A 20,086-nucleotide genomic window follows, 5' to 3' on the forward strand; every position below is an offset into this window, starting at 1 on the left:
GCGAGTTCTCTTACTAATTCCACTCCGATCCTCTTGCAGTGCCTGCTGCAGAAGTAAGTTACCCGAATCGTTGTCATCTCCGTTCGGAGGACCCCAGATCCTCATGAGGAACGGCTTAAGCTGAGTCTTGCTCAGCTCAACCAACGCATCTTCCAGATTACCGTGGTGGGCCGTCAGGCTCGTCACAATGTCCTCGCGGGTAAAGTTCCCCTTGGAGGCGATCTCATTGTACTTCTTCTGGCGCTGCTCGATACACTCGGTAATGGCGTGCCAGATGTTGCCCTTGTGCAGGCGTAGCGCTTCGCGCGCTTCCGTCGCCGAGATCGTACCGATCGTGTTCTCGCGCTTCTCGTGACCGTACTTGGTGGCCAACGTCTGGACAGTGTCGACCAGCTTCAGCCAGTTATCCCGCAGCCACTGCACCGGATGTTTGTCCTTGCAGTGCACCAGCGCTGCTTGCAGATCCTCAGCTGTAAACTTGTAGCGTTCCGCTTCCTGTGAAATTGTAAGCGGTTAAAATCATCTACTTCTTTGAAAACCATTACAAAAACCTTCAGAAGGATCACCGCCGGATCCGTCGAGTTCTGCTGCTCCGAGAGGACCAACTTCTCCATGCGTTGCGCAGTTTCCTCAACTTGCTCAGTCATGTTGTTCGTCTGGAAAAATAAGCAAACCAAAAATTTACTCAAAATCCCTCAAATACCCCGAAACAACTCAGTGTGTAAAAAAGCGTCATTCAACAAACCGCCGGTCTGACGTTCGCGCTGTTGCGCGGTTGTTGGTCGATCCGCCTCAGGTCGGTCATCGCGCGGTACTTGTGCTGGTCCAGCGGGCGGGCCGTACTGAACGTGGTTTTGGCCGCGGCCGTCTGAATGATTTGATGGATGGCCCGGTCCAGGTAGGACAGGTGCTCGTCATGATACGGAGGCGGGCGTTGTGGCGTCGTTGTCGAGGTTGCGGTAGTTGATGGAGTAGCGTTTTGATGGTGGTGAACATTTTGCTGCTGATCATGCGGAGCCTGGTGAAAGTCACGCGGCTGTGGGCTCAGCTCGTGCGGAGTCGGTGGAAGACTCTACGGAGTGCGGATGAGTGGTTATTAGGGCGAGTGAGAAAACATTCAGATAAAACACAGTTAACATTATAAAAAAAGGTTAGCATTTGCGATGCAGGACATGCTCTTAACAGAAAATAACTAGAAGTTCATAAGGAGGTAATTTAAATCTATATTTAAAGAAGAATAGGCCAGGGGTGGAATAATCGCAACAAATCTTTTTCGCTTGCGAACTTTCTTCACCCTCGAAAGAGAAAGGAGGCGATACACGCAAAATAAAATCGCTCTCTCTCTCTCTCTCTCTCTCTCTCTCTCTCTCTCTCTCTCTCTCTCGAATAAAATCAATCAAAATCGAATAATCAAGATGATAATTTTTTGAGATTACTTTTACCGATTTTTCGTGCACGAGAGAGGCGAGACATGCTGCTTTCAGATTTATTCTCTTGATGAGTATCAAGAGATTTTCTTGGTGACGATTCTTCCATCGCTGGAATAGGCTATTGCAAACATTTTTTTCATAGTACATGTCAATCCCTCTTCAGAAACGGTCAAAAAAATCGACAGGCAAAAAATATATTTTTTTTTTCAACAATCTTATTTTTGTAGAATTAGAATTCTACTAATCATACTAAGCATGTTTGGGCTCGTTCAAACATGTTTTAATTTTTTGTGAAATTCTTATGTCGGCATTTACAAGGTGAGTAGCTGTGGCTGAATGGTTACAGTGTTCACTTTGTAAGCGAATGGTTCTGGGTTCGAATCCCATCTGCTCCCATCGAGAAAGTTAAGAACAATATTATTCAAAGTTGGAAAAAGGGTTAACATAATCTAGGCATGTAAAATTTTTTTTCGATTATTCCGTTTTTCTTTTAAATTTCATCCAAAATAATTCTTCTGTTTTTTTGTCCACAAAAATATAAAAAAAATCTTGGGATCAAAAATGATACCTTTTTCTTACAATCGTATTATTTTTTTTCATTATTTTTGAATCAATAATTTTGCGAAGAGATAGCAGGCCAAGGGTGAAATGATACCTTTTCGGTTGACACCCGGTGAGGAACATCCTGGAAGGAGCGGAACTACACCCGTAGTGCTGTTAGCTGACCTAGACCTTGGTCAAAACAGCTGCTCTGGTTCCTTGCAAGTTACCCATTTTCTTACCTCCACGTTGGCTTGGTTTCGTCATCATGATGACAACACGTGACCTTGCTGGTGGCCTGTGGAAACGAACTCGTAAACCTTTGACCAGCGAGGGTCAGAGTAGAGACGGCCAAAAGAAAGGGATGCGCAATGTGGGAAGGGAAGATTGTAGACGGTATTGTTTTGATTCACAGCATGTTGAGTTAACTGTTGTGGATGTACCTGATACATCGCAATACGGGGTTTCTCTTCTTTCCACTTTCAGCTACTATCTATCTTCTATTTCTTTATTGTGTATAACTGATTTTCTAATTCTGCTTCTGTTTACTATCCACAATTTTATTTTGATTGCATGATCTTTCGTTTCTCTTATTTTCTTATACTAATGCATCTTTTTGTTTGTTTTGTTTTTGTTTGTTTCCATTTTCATGTCGTGTCTGGGCCTGCGGTTGGAGAACGATTGCACCACGACAACCACTTTGGAGTGATATTATCACACTGGAGACAACAGCAACAACATAAGAAACCCTGATGTCACTCAGGTTCCCGCAAGTAACTGTATCATTATTTTAAAGTGTTTATATTTTACTAACATCCCTTTCTTTGCAGAGCATGGACTACATCATAAAGCGGCAATGTGGGAAAGGGAAGTAATTTGTGATTGTAGAAGGTATTGTTTTGATCCACAGCATGTTGAACGAACTGTTGTGGATGTACCTAGAACATCGCAACTCGGAGTATCTCTTCTTCTTATCTCCAACTACTTTAGTCCTGTTTCACTTATCTGTCAAGTCTCCTCTACTTTATTTGCCAGTTTTAACTGCTATGTGTTTTCCCTAACATCCCCAATCGGCTCCTGAAGTTGTCATTAATGCTATCTAAGCTTATATGATATTATTTATCCTTTATCAGATAGCTTTTTTCATAAATTATTGCCTATATTTTTAATCTACTTCATACAGCTTTTACTCTTCTTTCCTTCAACATACACTCATTCTTTCAGTATCGAACTTTATGTAGTTTGCTTTCCTTTATTGTCTATTGTTTTAATCTACGCCCTTTTCTTCAAACAAGTAAGGTTTGAGTCCTTACTCAATATATTGAATGATCAAAGTCACACACAACATTATTGTACTTTTGGTAAACTTTTTAATAACATGCTTAGGTTCAAAACATTGTAACAAAACACCGCGACAGAAGAAATAGCAACAGATAAACACGACTCAACACTAGGAAGATTTCAGGAGAAAACAATACACAGTAAAATAACAATTAGTTTTTGAATTCAAACTAAAAATATAACAGTTTTTGCTTTAATGGAAATTGATAGGCACACTATAAATGGTTAGGCGCTTATACTTACATCAAACCCTACGTAATGTACCACCCCCGGCCGAGTTAAAATGCGTAACCGGAAAAGAAGGTGTGCATGCCTGGCACGAACACTCAAAGCGTGTTCTAGCGTGCTGCTCGTACTGACTCAGAGCAAGGGTGAGATGTAGGTGTAAGGGCAGTGCGTGTTCGTCGGGAACCTGGTGCATAAGATCGGTCAAGGCCCGTTCTTACACTGAAAATTGCGAATTGCGAATAATTTTGCGAAGAGATAGAGAATTGCATCGTACAAAGTTAGGACACCATGCGTTTATATGGAAAATAAAAATAAATAAATAATGTGCAGATCGCAATCGTTACTCTTGAGACATCAATAATTGTGTGATCCTGGTGAAAAAATCTCACAATATCTTCGAATTCGTGAAAAATTTCTATTTTGGTATGGTTTTTACTCTTTCCGAATTGTGGCCTGAATTAAAAAAAAACTTATTGTCAAAAGTGATCAAGTGGGACAGAAAATTTAAAAAATAGACGATTTTTATAATTGCATGTTTGTAAAAGTTTACTTTAGTTTTAACAATTTAACGTTAAAAACGCGATGTGAAGTAATTCTCTAGAACTTCGCAATTTTTTTTCCAGATTGAAAAATGTGCATTTTTTCATTGGTTGCAACTTTGCCCATGCAAATAAAAAACATATACAAATAGTAGTTTATGCAACAAGTTGCGAGGTTCACCGAGTTGGATAAATACGACGAGTGCTGAAAAAATCAAGTTTTGCAACGAGTTCCATACAACATTTTTTGCAATTCCAAACACACCCATTGAGTGAAAATTTAAGTCAAATTTTCATGTATTTTGTCAATAAATCGTTTAAATCAAAAAAATGTTGAAAAATGTTACTTTTCGAAACAAGTGCTGAAAAGTTCAACTTTTCAGCACCCATTTCAGTGCTGAAAAGTAGAACTTTTCAGCATTTATTTTGAAAAGTGTTGCTATTCGATTCTGTTATGTTTGGTACAGAAAAGTAGGCTATTTCGTCGTTCAAGAATGACAGGAAAAGTAAGTAGTTTCACGACGGAATTGCAAAAAAGCCTTTTGCAACATAAGCTTTCCATACAATTCATCATACTATTTTGAAGGCTGGTCATACAAAATATCGAAAACTCGTATCTTGAGAATGAATTTTCTGTTCGATTTGGGGCTTTGGCAAAGTTGTTGGGTATGGTAAAGACTTGTCAGAAAAAAGGTACACCGAAAAAATCCTTTGTATGACATAGACTTTTACAAATATTAGCAACAGCCATACAAAAATTTGAACAAATCATAAAAAATGAAAATTGCAATTGAAACTGGCATTTTTTTTCGAATGAGTTCTCCGTTTCATGTTAAGGTTAAAGTTTTCAAAACATGTTCAGTGTTTTTGCAATTTAAAAATATTTTGAAATTCTTTCCTGAAATTTTATAATTAGACTTAATTAATCGGACTGTTGATATAGCATTTCTTGTTTCTGCTCTTTTTATAAAAAAATAATTCGAAATATTAAAACGAAGGCCAACATAAAAAATGCGATAAATGGGATATTTTAAAACGTTACGCTTGATTTCTAAAAAAAACAAAGCAATCCACTTTAACGATCCCCGGGTCTCTGTTGCAAGAGCCTGGGATTGAACCCAGGCCATACTGGGGTGAGAGGCTACCACGCTAACCACTGCGCCACCGGATGCTTGATTACTATATTATCAAAATATTGTAATTGAAAAGTGCAGAAAACATAATAAAAGCGAGATATTGTAACACATAAAAAAATGATGGTAATATTCATCAGGAAATGGTGACAAATTTTATGCAAAATAAATGATTAATTTTACCCCAGAAAACGATGAATTTTCATCAGTTTTTATGAATATTCTTTAGGTTCACATTCTTACACATTTGTTATGTAATATTACTCAAAAAAGTGGTAATATTCAACCATCCAAATTTTCAACATTCCAAAATTCATTTTTTTTCTGTGTAGTTGAAAAATGAAGGCTTATTAGGTGACACTGAGAAAAAACGCATTTTTCACAAATTGTAAACTCCCAAGTAACATTTTTTTTCCAGGAGTTCTACAAGAACTCTTCAGGAAAGCTACAGCACAGCAGTTTGGACCGCGGTAGGATAAAATTCTCTTCAAAACATCTTCAGGAGTTTGGAAGAGTACTTGAAGAGAGTTTTATCCTACCGCGGTCCAATTTGCTATGCTGTAGCTTTCTTGTAGAGCTCTTGTAGAACTCCTGGAAAAAAATGTTACTTGGGGCTGTTAGTAGCTTTATCTCAGCAACCAGCACTCCGAATAACCAAGTCTAAAATTGAATTCTGGGTTGCTCAACTTAATGAGATAGAAAACAAAAAAAAAAAAAACATTTTGAATTGCTTGTTGAATTTGTAAGTATTTTTTGGCCCCTTCTGATTTTAAGAGAAAAAAATAAAAGTTTTAGATTATGCTTCATTTACTTTGACAAAATTAATAAACTTGTCACATTACCTCTATAATTGCCCCAAAGGCTCAGTCTATCAAGTGGGTACTCTTTTTCACACTACACAACTAGAAATTCAGCACAGAACCATTAACGACCAACTAATTAGCTGTAATGCAGTCGTAAATTTATAGTCCCACGCCAGATATAATCACCCGGCGTGTGACACGATTCTTCACGAATCGTTAGTGATAATTTCCTCAAATTGACACGTGGTGCCGTCATCGATTCTGTCGATCCGTCGACAGCGCCCATTGATCCGTCGACGTCAGCTCATTAGCCAATCGTCGACAAGGACAAAAATCAGTCAGAGAGATACAAATGTATAATTAGGACTTAAGGAGGGAAGGGGTGTTACGCGGCGGATGTTACCATGGTGTCACACACGACATGTTATAATTAGACGAAAAGACACGCAATCTCTTTTTTTTATGCAACTTATTCGGTACTTGTCGCTGGCGTGGTTTGAAGTTCGGTAATAGCAACTGCCGGTCGAAAGAGGTGGCGGTGATGAATGAAGATGGCGTCAGAAATTGGCGGTTGTTTAGATTGGGTGGCGAAGCAAAGAAAAAGATAAGCGATGATACATTTTAAGTGCAGAAGGGTAATTCTCTAAGATTTAGGTGGATTTTCGAGCTTTACTATGACTAAAAAATACATTTTCAATACCAAAATTACATTTTAATTCCTCAAACTTTTGTGACATTTCCTAACAATTTTGAATATGTTGAAATTGAGGCGAAAAGTTCACGGCGATAAAAGTTTATTACAGAAAAAACAGGAAAAAACATCAATTCGAAGCCAATTTCCCAGAGAATTGCCCACCAGCAAGCAGGAGCTGAATGAAGGAAGAATTTCTAGGTCAAAAATAGCTTTAGCGATCGGTGGCGGTGGTGGTAGGATGTGATATGTGATGGTTTTCCGAACGAACCTGTGTGTCACTCGAGAAGCTGTGGCGGCTGCCGGGACGAGGCTCGAGCAGCTGGGGTGTGGCGATCGAGTGCGATCGCTGGTAGTTGCCGCTCATCGACGGTTGGGCGAGGTTGTTGGTTGGTTTGTCCTGGGCCACTTCTTGGCGCACCTGTTCGAACGAGTCGTAGGTCTGGGGGTTTGGGGGGGAAGCATAGGTTATTATTAGTAAGATTATTAGTGGTTTTTTAATGCATATTATCATGTTATGACTTATGCAAGAATTAAAAGCATTTTTTTCTTTGCGTAAGAATATCTCATTACGCACAATTTCCAATATTTCTTTTCAATAAACAACTCTTTGGGAGCTGTTAGAAACCTAATAATATAAGCACCATGCGTCTCCAGCGAAATGAAATTTGATTTTACTTTAATGAGAACTCTTGGGTTTGTAAAGAATGCGGTTTGGTCTTTGGTCCTGATGCTAAACCAAAAAAAGTAAAAGCAATCCACTTTAACGACCCCCGGATCTTTTGTGGTCTCTGTTGCAAGTTTCTGCTCATTTCTAGGCGTCCGAAGGTTATGTGGGGTCACCCAAAACCTCTTTTGCGCAAATAGACCGACGTTTTACTTCCCCATCCGATAGGAGGCGTGATCAGGCAAATCTCGTCTCGAAAAATGCCACCGGGTCCGTCTGGGATTGTACCCAGGCCTTACTGGGGTGAGTGGCTACCACGCTAACCACTGAACCACCAGACCCGGTGGAAATTGGAACCAAATTGGAGTCAAATCGGAGCACTTTTTGTTCTGGTTGATCCTTGTTTTACGTGTATTTGTTGATTTACCAAAAAGTATTGTTTTTGGGTAATTGAAATTTCAATATGATCAAATATAATTTATATCTATAAGATTTTGCTCCTGAAATCTGCTTAGAGCCAGGCGTGCCCAACCAAATGCCCGCCTGAAAATGGTTCTACAACTGGCCCTTTATACTGCTATAAAACTTACAAACAATGTTGTTGATTTTCCTTATCATAATTTTTCAAATGTGTTATACCAAAAAAATAAAAAATGTCTACCGTCATCAGAGGTATTGGGATATTGGGTCTGGGAGTGAGATTTTGTCATACAATTTTCAGCATTTTTGTATGACCCAATCTCAACCCTTCCCAGTCAATTAGAATCGTATACAAATTCCGTTTCAAACGCAACAACCGGTTCGAACACGGAACCGGTTGTTGCGTTTGAAACGGAATTTGTATACGATTCTAATTAGATTCCGTTTCAGAATTCGGATTGATTTGACTGGGTTAGACCTCATGTCACCCCTGATGACGGTACTAGTTTTTTCGTTTTTTTTTCCAAATTACCATTTCAAAATAAATTTCCTGGTTCAATATGAAAAATCAATACATTTTAAATTTCAAGTTGATTAAAAAAATAAGTATCTCAAAATGCTTTAAACATAATGCCAGTTATCTTGCTTTTATAATTTTGCAGAATATTTTAGAATTAATTTAAAAAAAATCCTAGCATACGACCTTCTTGTGCATATTTTCGGCCTACCTTCTGATTGGTTGAAATCAGAAGGTTCAGCCCCAGCTCGCACATTACAGCCGCACAAATTTGGTCGACAAACATGCTAAATCATTGTGATGTTTTAAGCCACAAATCAAAATCAGAATGATTGATTTCACTAGCTTTACGTGCATTATTAGCTTGGACATGATTTATATCATGCTTTACGAGTTTCAAACATAATTAAACATTTGTTGCGTAGCCAAACAACAAGCCCGTAATATGCAAGAAAGACTGTAACTTGTGAAAAGCACACGCACAGTGTCACAATTTGTAGAAGTGTCAAATGGACTGTAAATAGAGCCATTCTGTCCGAGATGGACGAAGTAACTTTAATCAGTTATATTATTGATTTAGTGGCAGTTTAGTGATTGTTTTTGCAACAGGATTCGATCATTCATGTGCTGAGCGATGAACGCCGTGCCTCTGAATGCCAAAAAGCTGTAAGCAAAAGTGGTGAAAATTTTGGACCTAATGGGCAATTTGCTAAGAAAAGTGGGGAGTGATATATTTATTGCATTATTTCTAATTTAAGAGGAAAAAGTGAATTATTCATGCCCACCAAAATGAAGATAATGACAGCACGAATAATTCTCAAGTGGCATATTCCTGCCAGATTTGGTGAAATGTCTAATTTCGTTGAATTAAGTTTGGTAGACCCAAAATAGGTACTAGGCCCAAAATAGGGACAAATACCCTATTACATCTGAGAATAAGTACACCTTTTATGTCAGAAAAATCTGTAATTCTACCACTATTTTTTTTTAAATTTACCTCTTTTCCAATGTAATGCCACTATTACAGTATAAATTGAGGGAATATTACATCATAACAGAGGTAAAATTGAGCCTTCCACTGCCCATAATTGAAGATTCGGCTATTATGCCAAATCAAGTATTCCGAGAAAAACGCGTTTTTGTGTTTGTCACCAAATCTTCGCCACGGCAATTTCAAAGGGGAATGGGATATTAGCCGTTTGGTTTTTCGCATCGGCAGCCAAAACTAAACAATATTTTGGTAAAATTCAAGTTGCAGAAGATGCGTTGGAACATCCTCTGCCACCTAGGGCAAAAATCTCGATTTTGCCAAAAGTGGATAATAGCCGTTTTTTCAATGATGGGCAGTCCAGTTATACACCTTCCAAAACTATACAATTTTTACAGTGAATGTATAAAAACGGTTTTGATACACAATTAACAAATAAAGGTTTTTAATCAACCTATGATCTACCATTGAATAGATTTTTCATTGTTAATACTTTTTTTGCTCCGTGATTAGGCAAAAAAAAAAAGTTAAAAAATAATTGTTACATTTATATTTAATTAAAATGGAATATTGAGCTATTGAGTTTCATATGTTTTTATGCACTTTTTTCAAATAAACTCTTGATTAAAGAAAACATTGATTTTTAAACGTTTTGGATTAGGATGTATCTTTGCTTTTATAATCCAAAAAATGTATTCCAAATGTATTTCGAACATGTTTGTTGTGTCAAAAACATTCATTTCCTATCAAAATATATTTAAAAAATCTGGTCTAAAACGAGTTTTTTGCTCGGAAATCACGTTTTAGACCAGTTTGAGGACGCTGTATCTTTTGACAAGAGCAAGATAGCATAATACTTTCTTCGGAGTTTTTAAAAAATTTAGTGGGAAATAAAAATGATGATAATTCCCATATAAAATTGAAATGGAATACGCAAAGTGTGGACGCAATCAAACACTCCAAAATTTTAGAGAGTTGATTTTGGGCCTAAAAGCATAAATAAAAGATTGTTCTGGTTTGATTTGATTATTTTTAAAATTTTCCATATAAGGACGAGCATCCTATAACATCTAAAATATCTTTTAAAAAGTTGCTTTGGACCTCTCGAAGTCCTATTTTAACTACACCTCAAAATATCGGCAAGCAGAGCCCTTCTTTCATGGTGCCAAACATCAGATCTGCCGATTTTTTCTATCTTTTTATTCTCAGAAAATACACCGTGCAGAAGGACTGTTTTTTTTAAATTTCCATCGCTAAACCACTAACTCACCTGCGTGGACATATCCTGCGGTAGGGGCGATGTTCCAATCGTGGAGTGTTGCCGCCTGCTGCCGCTCTCCTGGAACTCATTCTCGCGGACGGACTCCTGATCGTGACCCTGCCGCGCACTAACTTCGACCTCGCGCGGTGGCGACGGACCACAACCGGTGGAGACCCGTTCCTTAACGACCTTCGTGACTACCTTAACCACTTCACTGTCTAGATTTTGCCTGATCTCACCACTACCTTTCGGACATTCGAGTTCGGGGCCACTTTGAATTTCATGGTTCTCGTACTGATTTTCTTCCTCTTGATAATTTTTACTTGGTTTTTCTGATTGTTCAACTATTCGATTAGCACCACCACCATCACCAACAACACCAATTTGCTCTTCATCATCATAGTCTATAACGAGAACATAGAAAAACAACGGCACATTAAAACTCTGGGTTTGGTTGGGTTGGTTTTTCAAAACAATATTTTTATTGCAAAACAAATTTTGGGTTTTTTTTAATTACAAAAAAACAGAACAGAACAAAAATGTGTGACTGTTATTCTGAGGAACACAAACACGCTCTAGTTATACGAAACTAATCTCTTCTGGGTATGGGGTAAAAGGTATTTTGGAGTATATTGGATTTTGTAACTGTACAGAAGTCGTTCTGAAGGATTCTTAGCCCGTGGCTAGGTATAAATGGTTATATAGATACAAAGTGAGGTGGATCTTTCGAGAACAAAACAAAAAAGGGAGGGAAGTTTTTTTAAACTTTGGTGCAACAACACAACTATTTCGCTTTAGTGCCGGGCCAAAAAGATATTTTGCGAATCCTACCTTTCTTCTTGGTTTCGACTTCTTTGGCTAGTGGCGGCGGCGGGGGAGGTGCAATGGTTGTTTGCAGCAGTTTCTTCGCCTCGACGGGACTTTGAACGGTTCTCTTCTCGCAGGGTGGCTCCTGGACGACGTCCGGTGGCGGTGAGCGGGGTTGCTGCTCCTCATCCAGCTTGCCGGCCACCGTGGCGGTTTTGCAGCAGATGGCACAGATCTTGACGCCGGCTTCGTTGACGTACGTGCAGAACGTGCACTCCCATTCGCAATCGGGGGCCACGATCGGGGCGGAGGGTGGGGGAGATTCTTCCGTGGCGAAGTCTTCCAGCTTGGACTCGTTGATGTGGTTCTTCAACTCGACGGTCTTGGCGTGTGTCTCTTCTTCTTCTTCGTCTTCCTCGGATTGCTTTGGTGGAGATTTGGCTGCTGGTGGAGGACCGCTAATGTTGGAATTCTTCTTTTTAGCTTCCTTGCGCCGCTCGAACTCGATGTCGGACTCGGTCGGCAGGAACTCCGTGCTGGAATTCTTCTTCACAACTTTCTTGCTAGTGAATCTGCCACGCTTCTGCTCTCCATCCGTGTCCGGAGTGTGCGAGTCTGATGGAATTTTCTTCGGAGCGGTCGTCTTACTCGTTTTGGACTTTGCAGATTTAGACTTTTCCGCTTCGTTCGTCTTCTTGCTACCAACCGATTTGGTTCGTTCTCTTACCACATCGGAATCTCCTGTTACCGAGTCTGACTCCATCCGTTTCGGCGGAACCGCGGCAGCCTTCATCTTTTGCTTCCGTCGCATAAACTCCGCATCCGAATCATTGGTAAACGAATCCGAAGCAATTCTCTGCGGCGACGAAACTCCACTGGAAGCCTTGCCCTTCGCAAGTCGACGCTTCTGAACATCAACATCAGAATCATTCGTGAGCGAATCGGACGCGATCTTGCGCGGTGAACTAACGCTTTCGTTGTTCGACTTTGACCTGTTCGATCTGCGGTTCGACTCCCCGTCCGAATCATTCGTCATCGAATCGGAAGTGACCTTCCTCGGCGAAGAGAGCGACATCTTCTCGTACCGATCCCGCAGTAACTCCTCGCGATCATACCGCGGTCTTGGCATCGAATCCCGCCTGTTTGAGCTCCCCGTGGGATAATCAATCAACGATCGTGCCGAAGAAGCTCCGCGGCGATCCCGATTGAAGCGCGAGTGTTTCACGCTGGAAGCACGCACAAACGCATTCGGTTCCGGCTCGTCAAAGTCCAGACTGCTGTTGGAGTCCACACGACGGTGACGATCACGGCGTCCCCGTGAGCGGGTAAACTCCTCGTCCGAATCCTCGTCATCCGTGAGGTCGTTGATGTAGCTGTTGCGTTGCAGGTTCCGCATCGACATGGTCGACTTGCGAGATTTAATGCTGAGCGCTGGAGAGGCGGCACGGGATCGCGATTGGGCTCGCGAGCGGGGTGGTGGCATTGCCATTCCTGGGAAAGAGGGAAAAGGTTCAGTCGTTAGTGATTTGTTGCGTTTTTGTGAAATAGGAAAATGTAAAGGTGCTATGGTGGATGCTTCTTGGAAAGGAACTTTTATTGTTTTACCAGCTTCTCATTTTACAGTATCTTAGAATGAACAGAAGATCATATCCAACAATTAATTTCAGTTAAAATTTGTCGTTTAGCATTTAGCGAAGATTTCCAACCTTCAATCTGCAGATCTCGATTTTGATTGATTTTTATTATTCTATCGAACATATTTTGTTTTTTTCCTCTTCAAGAAGTCGTATCTTAGAATCCTGTTTATGAATATTTACAATTTTTCGATATGTTTGGTCTTTGGTCCTGAGACATTCATATCAGGAAAAAAAGTTTACATTTGATTTGTAAGTATACTCCGTTCTGTTTTGCGCCATAGCGGAGCACTGTTGATTTGGACCCTACTGGTTTGGCGTGGAATTCCTGTATTATTTTTTTCTGAAATATTTTTATATTTATTTTCCATTCTTTCAAATGTGAGTAGTTCTTTCAAAAGTTTAATGAGAAAAAGTTAGAATTCAAACATATTTCTATGAGTATGATGTTCTTAAAAAAAAGGTTTGGCTTAATATTTTTGTGAGTTTTCCACACTTTCATAAACTAGCAGAAGCAGTTCTTTAAATGATTTTAAGGGAGAAAGCAAGCACAATATTTTCTTTATCTGTATTACTATTGTGAGTTTTTTAATACTTTCAAATATGAGCACTATCCTGTTCGCATAAATGTCCCATATGAATTTTCATCACTTTACATTTAATGGTGCAGGTTGGTTCAAAGTATTGGGCAAATAAAAACAAATGCAATACTTTATCCACAAAACAGGGACTAATCATTTTTTTTTAACAAAAGCTGAACACGTTAATTTTCTTTTATTTCATACAAATCTATTCGTTTTATTGTAAGATCTAGCCAGACATTAGGTGCCGAACGGAAATACATGCTTTTCCAATATATTTTAACCCCATAATTTCTTTTCTCAAAATTGTAACATTTGTAAATGCAATTGTTTTCAAACTTCATTCGATTTACAGTATGCGAGTAGTTTTCTCCGTTTTCGCACTTTGCATCGACTTTGGGATTTAAAAAGACATCTTGTGAGCAATAGTGCTACAAGATTTGATTTTTCTTAAATATGGTTCATTCCAGGTCAACTGAGTACACTTTTGGACTCGACCTTCACCGAATTGGACCAAACTTGGAGGGAACGTTCATCTATCGATAGTTAACAGAGATCCCAAGTTTGGTGCTGATTGGACCATCCCTCTATTTTTGGCACCGCCCTCTTTTTGACGATTTTCTAAACTTTGTTTTCTTTTAATCATAACTTTGCAACTATTTGACAAAAACTTTCTACAGGTTGCATTTTATAGAAAATTGTCCAAGGAATTCGATAAAAATAAAAATGTATATTATATTTTAACGTTTTAAGTATTAAAATTCAGTGTTGACCAATTCCTCATATTTTTATTTGTTATATTTTATCACCATCGTGTTCCCCGGACAATTTTACATAATAATCAATGTAGACCTCGAACTAAAATGAACTATTGGCGAGATACAGCGATTTTACTGAAAAAAGCTTTATTTTGCGCAGCACTTGGAAGTACATCGTGTACTTTTCAACAAAAAGGAATGAATCCCGCATAGTTCGGTTTTTATATGTGAGAAACTTATTTCGGATTTGAATTCCTAGGACAGAGTGATGCGCAAAATCAAACTTTTTCAGTAAATTCGCTGTATCTCGCCAATGGTTCATTTTAGTTTGAGGTCTACATTGATTATTATGTAAAATTGTCTGGGGAACACGATGGTGATAAAATAAAACAAATAAAAATATAAAGTATTGGTCAAAACTTAATTTTAATACTGAAAACGTTAAAATATATTACTAGTGGGCATTTAAAAGTGAAAATTTTATTTTTATCGAATTCCTTGGACAATTTTCTATAAAATGCAAACTGTAGAAAGTCTTTTGCTCATATAGTTGCAAAGTTATGATTAAAAGAAAACAAAGTTTTTTAGAAAATCGTCAAAAAAGAGGGCGGTGCCAAAAATAGAGGGATGGTCAATCAGCACCAAACTTGGGATTTCTGTTAACTATCGGGAATGTATGGAAATTTGACAATCGCGAAATAATTTCCGAAAATATAGAGAACTACTTAATATGTCTGTTGTATCATAAAGTTTATAGTTCTCCTAAATAATAAAAAAGAATCACAAAATGTAAGTTTATCAAATAGTTTGATTCAATATTTTGAAAAATATTTCAAATATTTTTCATAATGATCATACAGTGTATACAGTGAATTTTCGATATAGGTGAATTTTCGAAACAGTGAATACAGTGAATTTTCGATTTAAGACACCTACTGTGAAAAATTTTGACTGTTTATACACAGAACAAAAATGATGGTGATATTCATCAGGAAATGGTGACAGATTTTGTGTCAAAAAAAGTGTAATCTTACATCAGAAAATTATGAATTTTCATCAGTTTCTGGTGAATATTCATCAGGTTCACATTTTCACACATTTTTTCGGTAATAATACTCAAAAAAGATTTCAAATTTTCAACATTCCAAAATTCAACCTTTTTTTGCTGTGTAGTTTGAAGATCTCCTCAGTGCGGAAGACAGCAAGTTCCGTTCCAAGTGATCATTCCAAAAATACCAACAAATCAATCCATTCTTACCGGGCATCATTGGCATCATTCCCATCGGGTAGGGTGGTGGGTACATGCCACCCCACGGATATCCGGCAGCTGGGTGATCGTGCGGGTAGCCACCCTGCGACGAGGGCATGTTGAGGCTCATGTTGGACCCATTCTGGGACTGTCCCGCTGCCATCCACGCGTTCATCTGGTTCCAGTGCATCGGGTTGAAGTTGATGTGGGCCATCGATTGTGCCTGACGGTGGAAGAGGGGGGTTTTGGATTAGAGATTTCAGGTTTGCTGGGGGGAGGCATGGTGATCTTACCTGTTGCAACGGGTTGAATCCCCACATGTTGGGCTGCGGTTGCTGCTGTTGCTGCTGTTGGTGTGCTTGGTTTAGGTTAAAGACTGAGGTACTACGAGGATTCATCGGGCCAACGGCCGAATCCGGACTACTACCAAAGTCTGGACGCTGCGAGGAGGACACAAACGGGGGGTTAATAGGGCTGCTGGGAGGATTGCTCTCGGGAGGCATCCCTGCCGCGGAAGAAACATTTTGGGGTAGCAGATTGATACCCGAAGCAACACTGCCAGATCTTATTCTGGGTGTCGGCGGTTCGATCCATCTCGATTGCATTGCGTGGTGTTGTTGGTGGAACTGCTGTTGGTGGTGGAGTGTTGATGAGACTGATGGTGGTTTTGTGCGAATATTTTGCGCTGACTGGAAAAGCAGTATGAGAGATTAAAACGAATTGTGACAAGTTCAACGAACACGAAACCCTAAACTCCAAAAATCCAATTTAGTAAAATAAAAGCAAGATAAAATTTTGAACTCTTTGAAACAAAGCTGCACCTCTCAATCAACCACACCCTACCTGAAGATCGGCATTGGAAGTGAGACTCGCTCGTCGGCTTCGATCGCCTTCGGATTTCATCGTTTCCTGATGCTGTCGGTAGCGTTGCTGAAGCATAGTCATGCGGTCCAACGTGGCCGCCGTGTTGTTCTGGATCTTCTCCATCGTGCTCGACACGGACTTGTTGGCACCAACCGACGTGGATCGCTTGGAGATCGTGTCCAGAGATGAGTTGGATGCTGCAACGAAATTTAAGAAATCAATATTTTGTCAAGATTAAGAATGATCAAAAACTTACAGTGAATCTTCTGCTCTGGAGGATCTGGCAGGGGGCGGTTCGAGGGATGTATGAAACGCTTCAGGGAGTTCATCTTGTCACGCAAGGACAGCGCCGGGCTTGGCGGAGGTTGTGGTGGCTTCTGCAGATTAGTTGTCGATCCGTGCGATCCCATACTGGAGATAGACTGGGTGCAGAAAAGAGCATTATTTTCAGATTCCTTAATCAAAACCATATCGAACTTAACCTAACTGTTTTGTTAGAATTTAGAGAAAAAAAATCGGTCATCGAATCTTCATGACTTTGGAGGAGGGCGTGTCAACATCTACTTACTGTCTGGTCAGGGCAGACAGCACTTTGCAGGCTGTTTTGGGGAGTTAGAAAGCAGGCAACATAGTGCTCGTTTCGCCGAGGTGTTCCAACGAAAACGACCCGGGTCTTTGGGTTTCAACAAAAGTCAAAAGTCGCGCAGTTGTTTGCGGCAACATGTAATAGAGTTTGATAGAAAGGAAGAGTCATCAAACTTGCTTTTAGAAATCAGTATTAATCGATCATTAAAAATTGAATTATTTACTTTGAACTGTACAACGAACAAATTAGGATGAAGGCTCATTAGGTAAATCAAAACGCAGGTGTTGTTTTGCATTTGGCGGCCAATTCGCGTGGACCTTTTCAGGTCGGAATTCGTTGAAAGATAATTTGAGATAATGATAGGACAATTGTGAGACCCATACTGCCCATAATTGAAAATTCAGCTATTCGATGCCTCTGTGCTCTCTTGTACTAAGCTTGCTGGTTTTTCTATCTAGTTTGCATAAGAGATAAAAGATGCATCGTATTGTGAAAAATCATGTATTCTGAGAAACCATGTTTTTGTATTGGTCACCAAATCTTCGCCAAGGCAATTTTAAAACTAAACACTGTTTCAGTGAAATTCAAGTTTTAGAAGATGCGTTGGAACATACCACCTACCACCTGGAACAAAAATCTCGATTTTAACAAAAGTGGATTTTAGCCGTTTCTTCAATGATGGGCAGCATACGAAAAGCGGTTGCTAGGAATATTAGATTATTAAGCCCTTACTATCACTTTTTTTGGGTTTCCTTCCAGTCTCAAGAATTAACTTAAAAACTTTTCAAGCAGCAACAACTTTCTATCGACTCTGAACGACCATGTGTCCCCTTGAAAATCAGAATGTCTTGTTTTGGGGCTTTATCCGGACTTTGTGAAGAAGTAATTTAGAAAAAATATTTTAGAAATAAAATAATACAATTTACAACTAAAATATAAGAGCACTTTTCTGTCCTTCAAATTATTCAGAAAAATTCGTAATTTCCATCTGAGATCCATCAAACCAGGTATAGTGAACGGATCGAGAGTATGAAGCATAAGTAGAGTAAGCAGAGTACATTTTACACTCAGGTTTGTTCCAAAAAAAAAAAACAATCTTGAGAAAAACGCTTCTTTGATTCCGGGACCTTTAATTCTATTTTTTTCTAAAAGCTTGATAAATATGAAACTGTAAGCGTTTTTTTTTATTTTGCACAATGTTAGAATTGCGCACCCTCTGTCCAAAAACCGCAATGTTTTTTTTATATTGAAATTGTTTTGCTGAATTTTATTTTGAGAAATGTTTCAGGGCCAATGGAGTGTATAAATCACTATAGAGAAATGGTTTGGTTGGGTTTATGCTTAACCGATTTCAATATTTTTGTTTTTTCCCCTAATTCCAATCACATTACGTGTTACAGCAGAAATGCTCCCTGTAGCATTTTCCATACGAATTGATATGATTTTAACTATTAATCATGTCTACTCGATTATCCGAAGGCCTCGGAAAAATTTCACTTCTGATAATCGAATAACTAAAAAAACATTTTTTTTCGTTGTATGGTTTTTGATTGTTGAGCTTGAATATGACATCTAACATGCTCTAAAGTGTTTTTTTTTAATCCAAGATGGCGGCCAAAATGGCTGTTATGCAATGTTGAAAAAATGGGTTCGCATTGCGAACTTAGCAGAACTCGAATTTGATAATAGTTATGTAAAAGTAAGACCCTTACAAATATATTCAAAAGTTTAAGAAACAGAAAGAAAAAGTTTTTATATTTTTTGTTCTCCTTCGGCTTTGGTCAAAGCCAACTTTTGAATATATTTGCAAGGGTCTTACTTTTACATAACTATTACACGGGTCCCCCACAGACCGTTATTATGCAAAAAAAATTTCCACCCAAACCAATGATTGGACATGGTTCGTGGGACCATTCTGCACCTCTGGGCCGAGTTTCAAAATATTTGCCGGCAGAAATTTCGAATACGGTCAGTTTTAGTGTTTTGAGTAGAAATTAAGGGGAAATCGCATGTAAAATGCGTAGGAAAAGTTCAAAGCTTCGATGTTTTAACTCTAAACCGTTACTGGTCATAGTTTTAAGTTGTTCTTACAGGTAGCAGAATGATATAAAACGATTTACCGGACTGACTTAGCCGGATTAAGCCTAAGTTAAGTGACTTAAGTCTATAATTTACAAGTTTATACATAAATATCTAATAAAAACTTCTATATTGGGCAATTTCAAGTCAAGGAAGAGCTAGAACTAACATAAAATGGGGTGACTTTGAGCCAAGGGGTGACTTTGTAACAACTTTACGATTGTATAATAGCTATATAGCTTAATTACAAGCTCGATAGGCTTGAATTGTAAGGTTTAATCGTTGCAAATATTGTTTATAGTTTATGTTGCACTCTCCCAACATTTTCAAAAATGCCGTAAAAAGTTAGATAATCACGAAAAACTTAAACAAAATAAATAACTCTTTAGTGTTATTAGCCTTATTGTTCGAACCCGACAAGAGTTTTAGGACACAAACTACAACTACTTACATACCATTCATACATCGCCCATCGTATGTTTGTAAGCCCAATAGTGTACACATATTTGACTATACTATTTTCAAATTTTCATAAGATATGCCAAGCTTGTAAAAAGAGTAGATGAGTGATTGTGTTTTCACGTGGGTGAAGAATAAGTTTTGTTTTGCTGAATATATTATTAGCAAACGTACTTGCTGATCAATAATATGTTTCAATGAATTGAAATTATGATCAAAATTTATCAACAACACTTTATTCAATTATAGGATACAATATTTTATAATGATAAAATGTTGTATCCTATAATTGGTTGGAAATATTAATCCTATAGGAAGTTGTGACATAGAACTTTTTCTAATAATAATCATTACACAGGATAACAAAAAAGCATGGGCTAAATGATAGTTTAAGTACTCTCTGGATTTCATTCGTATGTTTCAAATTTGTAAAAGTTTCATAACAAAAAAGGACAATTTATTTTGCAATACCACAAATTTGCCACGTTACAAAAGTTGCTGCCCTAATATT

General features: G+C 38.6%; 1 protein-coding gene across 9 annotated transcripts in view; it reads right to left on the minus strand.

Moving 5' to 3' along the window:
- The window catches only part of LOC6038707 (E3 ubiquitin-protein ligase lubel), a 54,809-nt gene that overhangs the window by 10,707 nt on the left and 24,016 nt on the right, over window positions 1-20,086 (minus strand). For 5 of the 9 annotated variants that reach the window (XM_038251368.1, XM_038251360.1, XM_038251361.1 and 2 more), the window contains exons 6-16: window positions 17,020-17,124; window positions 16,708-16,873; window positions 16,431-16,648; window positions 15,881-16,276; window positions 15,597-15,810; window positions 11,390-12,856; window positions 10,568-10,962; window positions 6,977-7,147; window positions 746-1,072; window positions 552-656; window positions 15-495 (exon numbers count right to left, since the gene is read on the minus strand). In XM_038251368.1, coding sequence (XP_038107296.1) covers window positions 15-495; window positions 552-656; window positions 746-1,072; window positions 6,977-7,147; window positions 10,568-10,962; window positions 11,390-12,856; window positions 15,597-15,810; window positions 15,881-16,276; window positions 16,431-16,648; window positions 16,708-16,873; window positions 17,020-17,124 — 4,045 coding nt within the window. The remainder of the gene's footprint in view (window positions 1-14; window positions 496-551; window positions 657-745; window positions 1,073-6,976; window positions 7,148-10,567; window positions 10,963-11,389; window positions 12,857-15,596; window positions 15,811-15,880; window positions 16,277-16,430; window positions 16,649-16,707; window positions 16,874-17,019; window positions 17,125-20,086) is intronic. The other 4 variants (XM_038251365.1, XM_038251363.1, XM_038251364.1 and 1 more) reach the window with 4 other exon arrangements.

This window comes from Culex quinquefasciatus, chromosome 2 (assembly GCF_015732765.1).
Source record: "Culex quinquefasciatus strain JHB chromosome 2, VPISU_Cqui_1.0_pri_paternal, whole genome shotgun sequence".
NCBI lineage: Eukaryota > Metazoa > Arthropoda > Insecta > Diptera > Culicidae > Culex > Culex quinquefasciatus.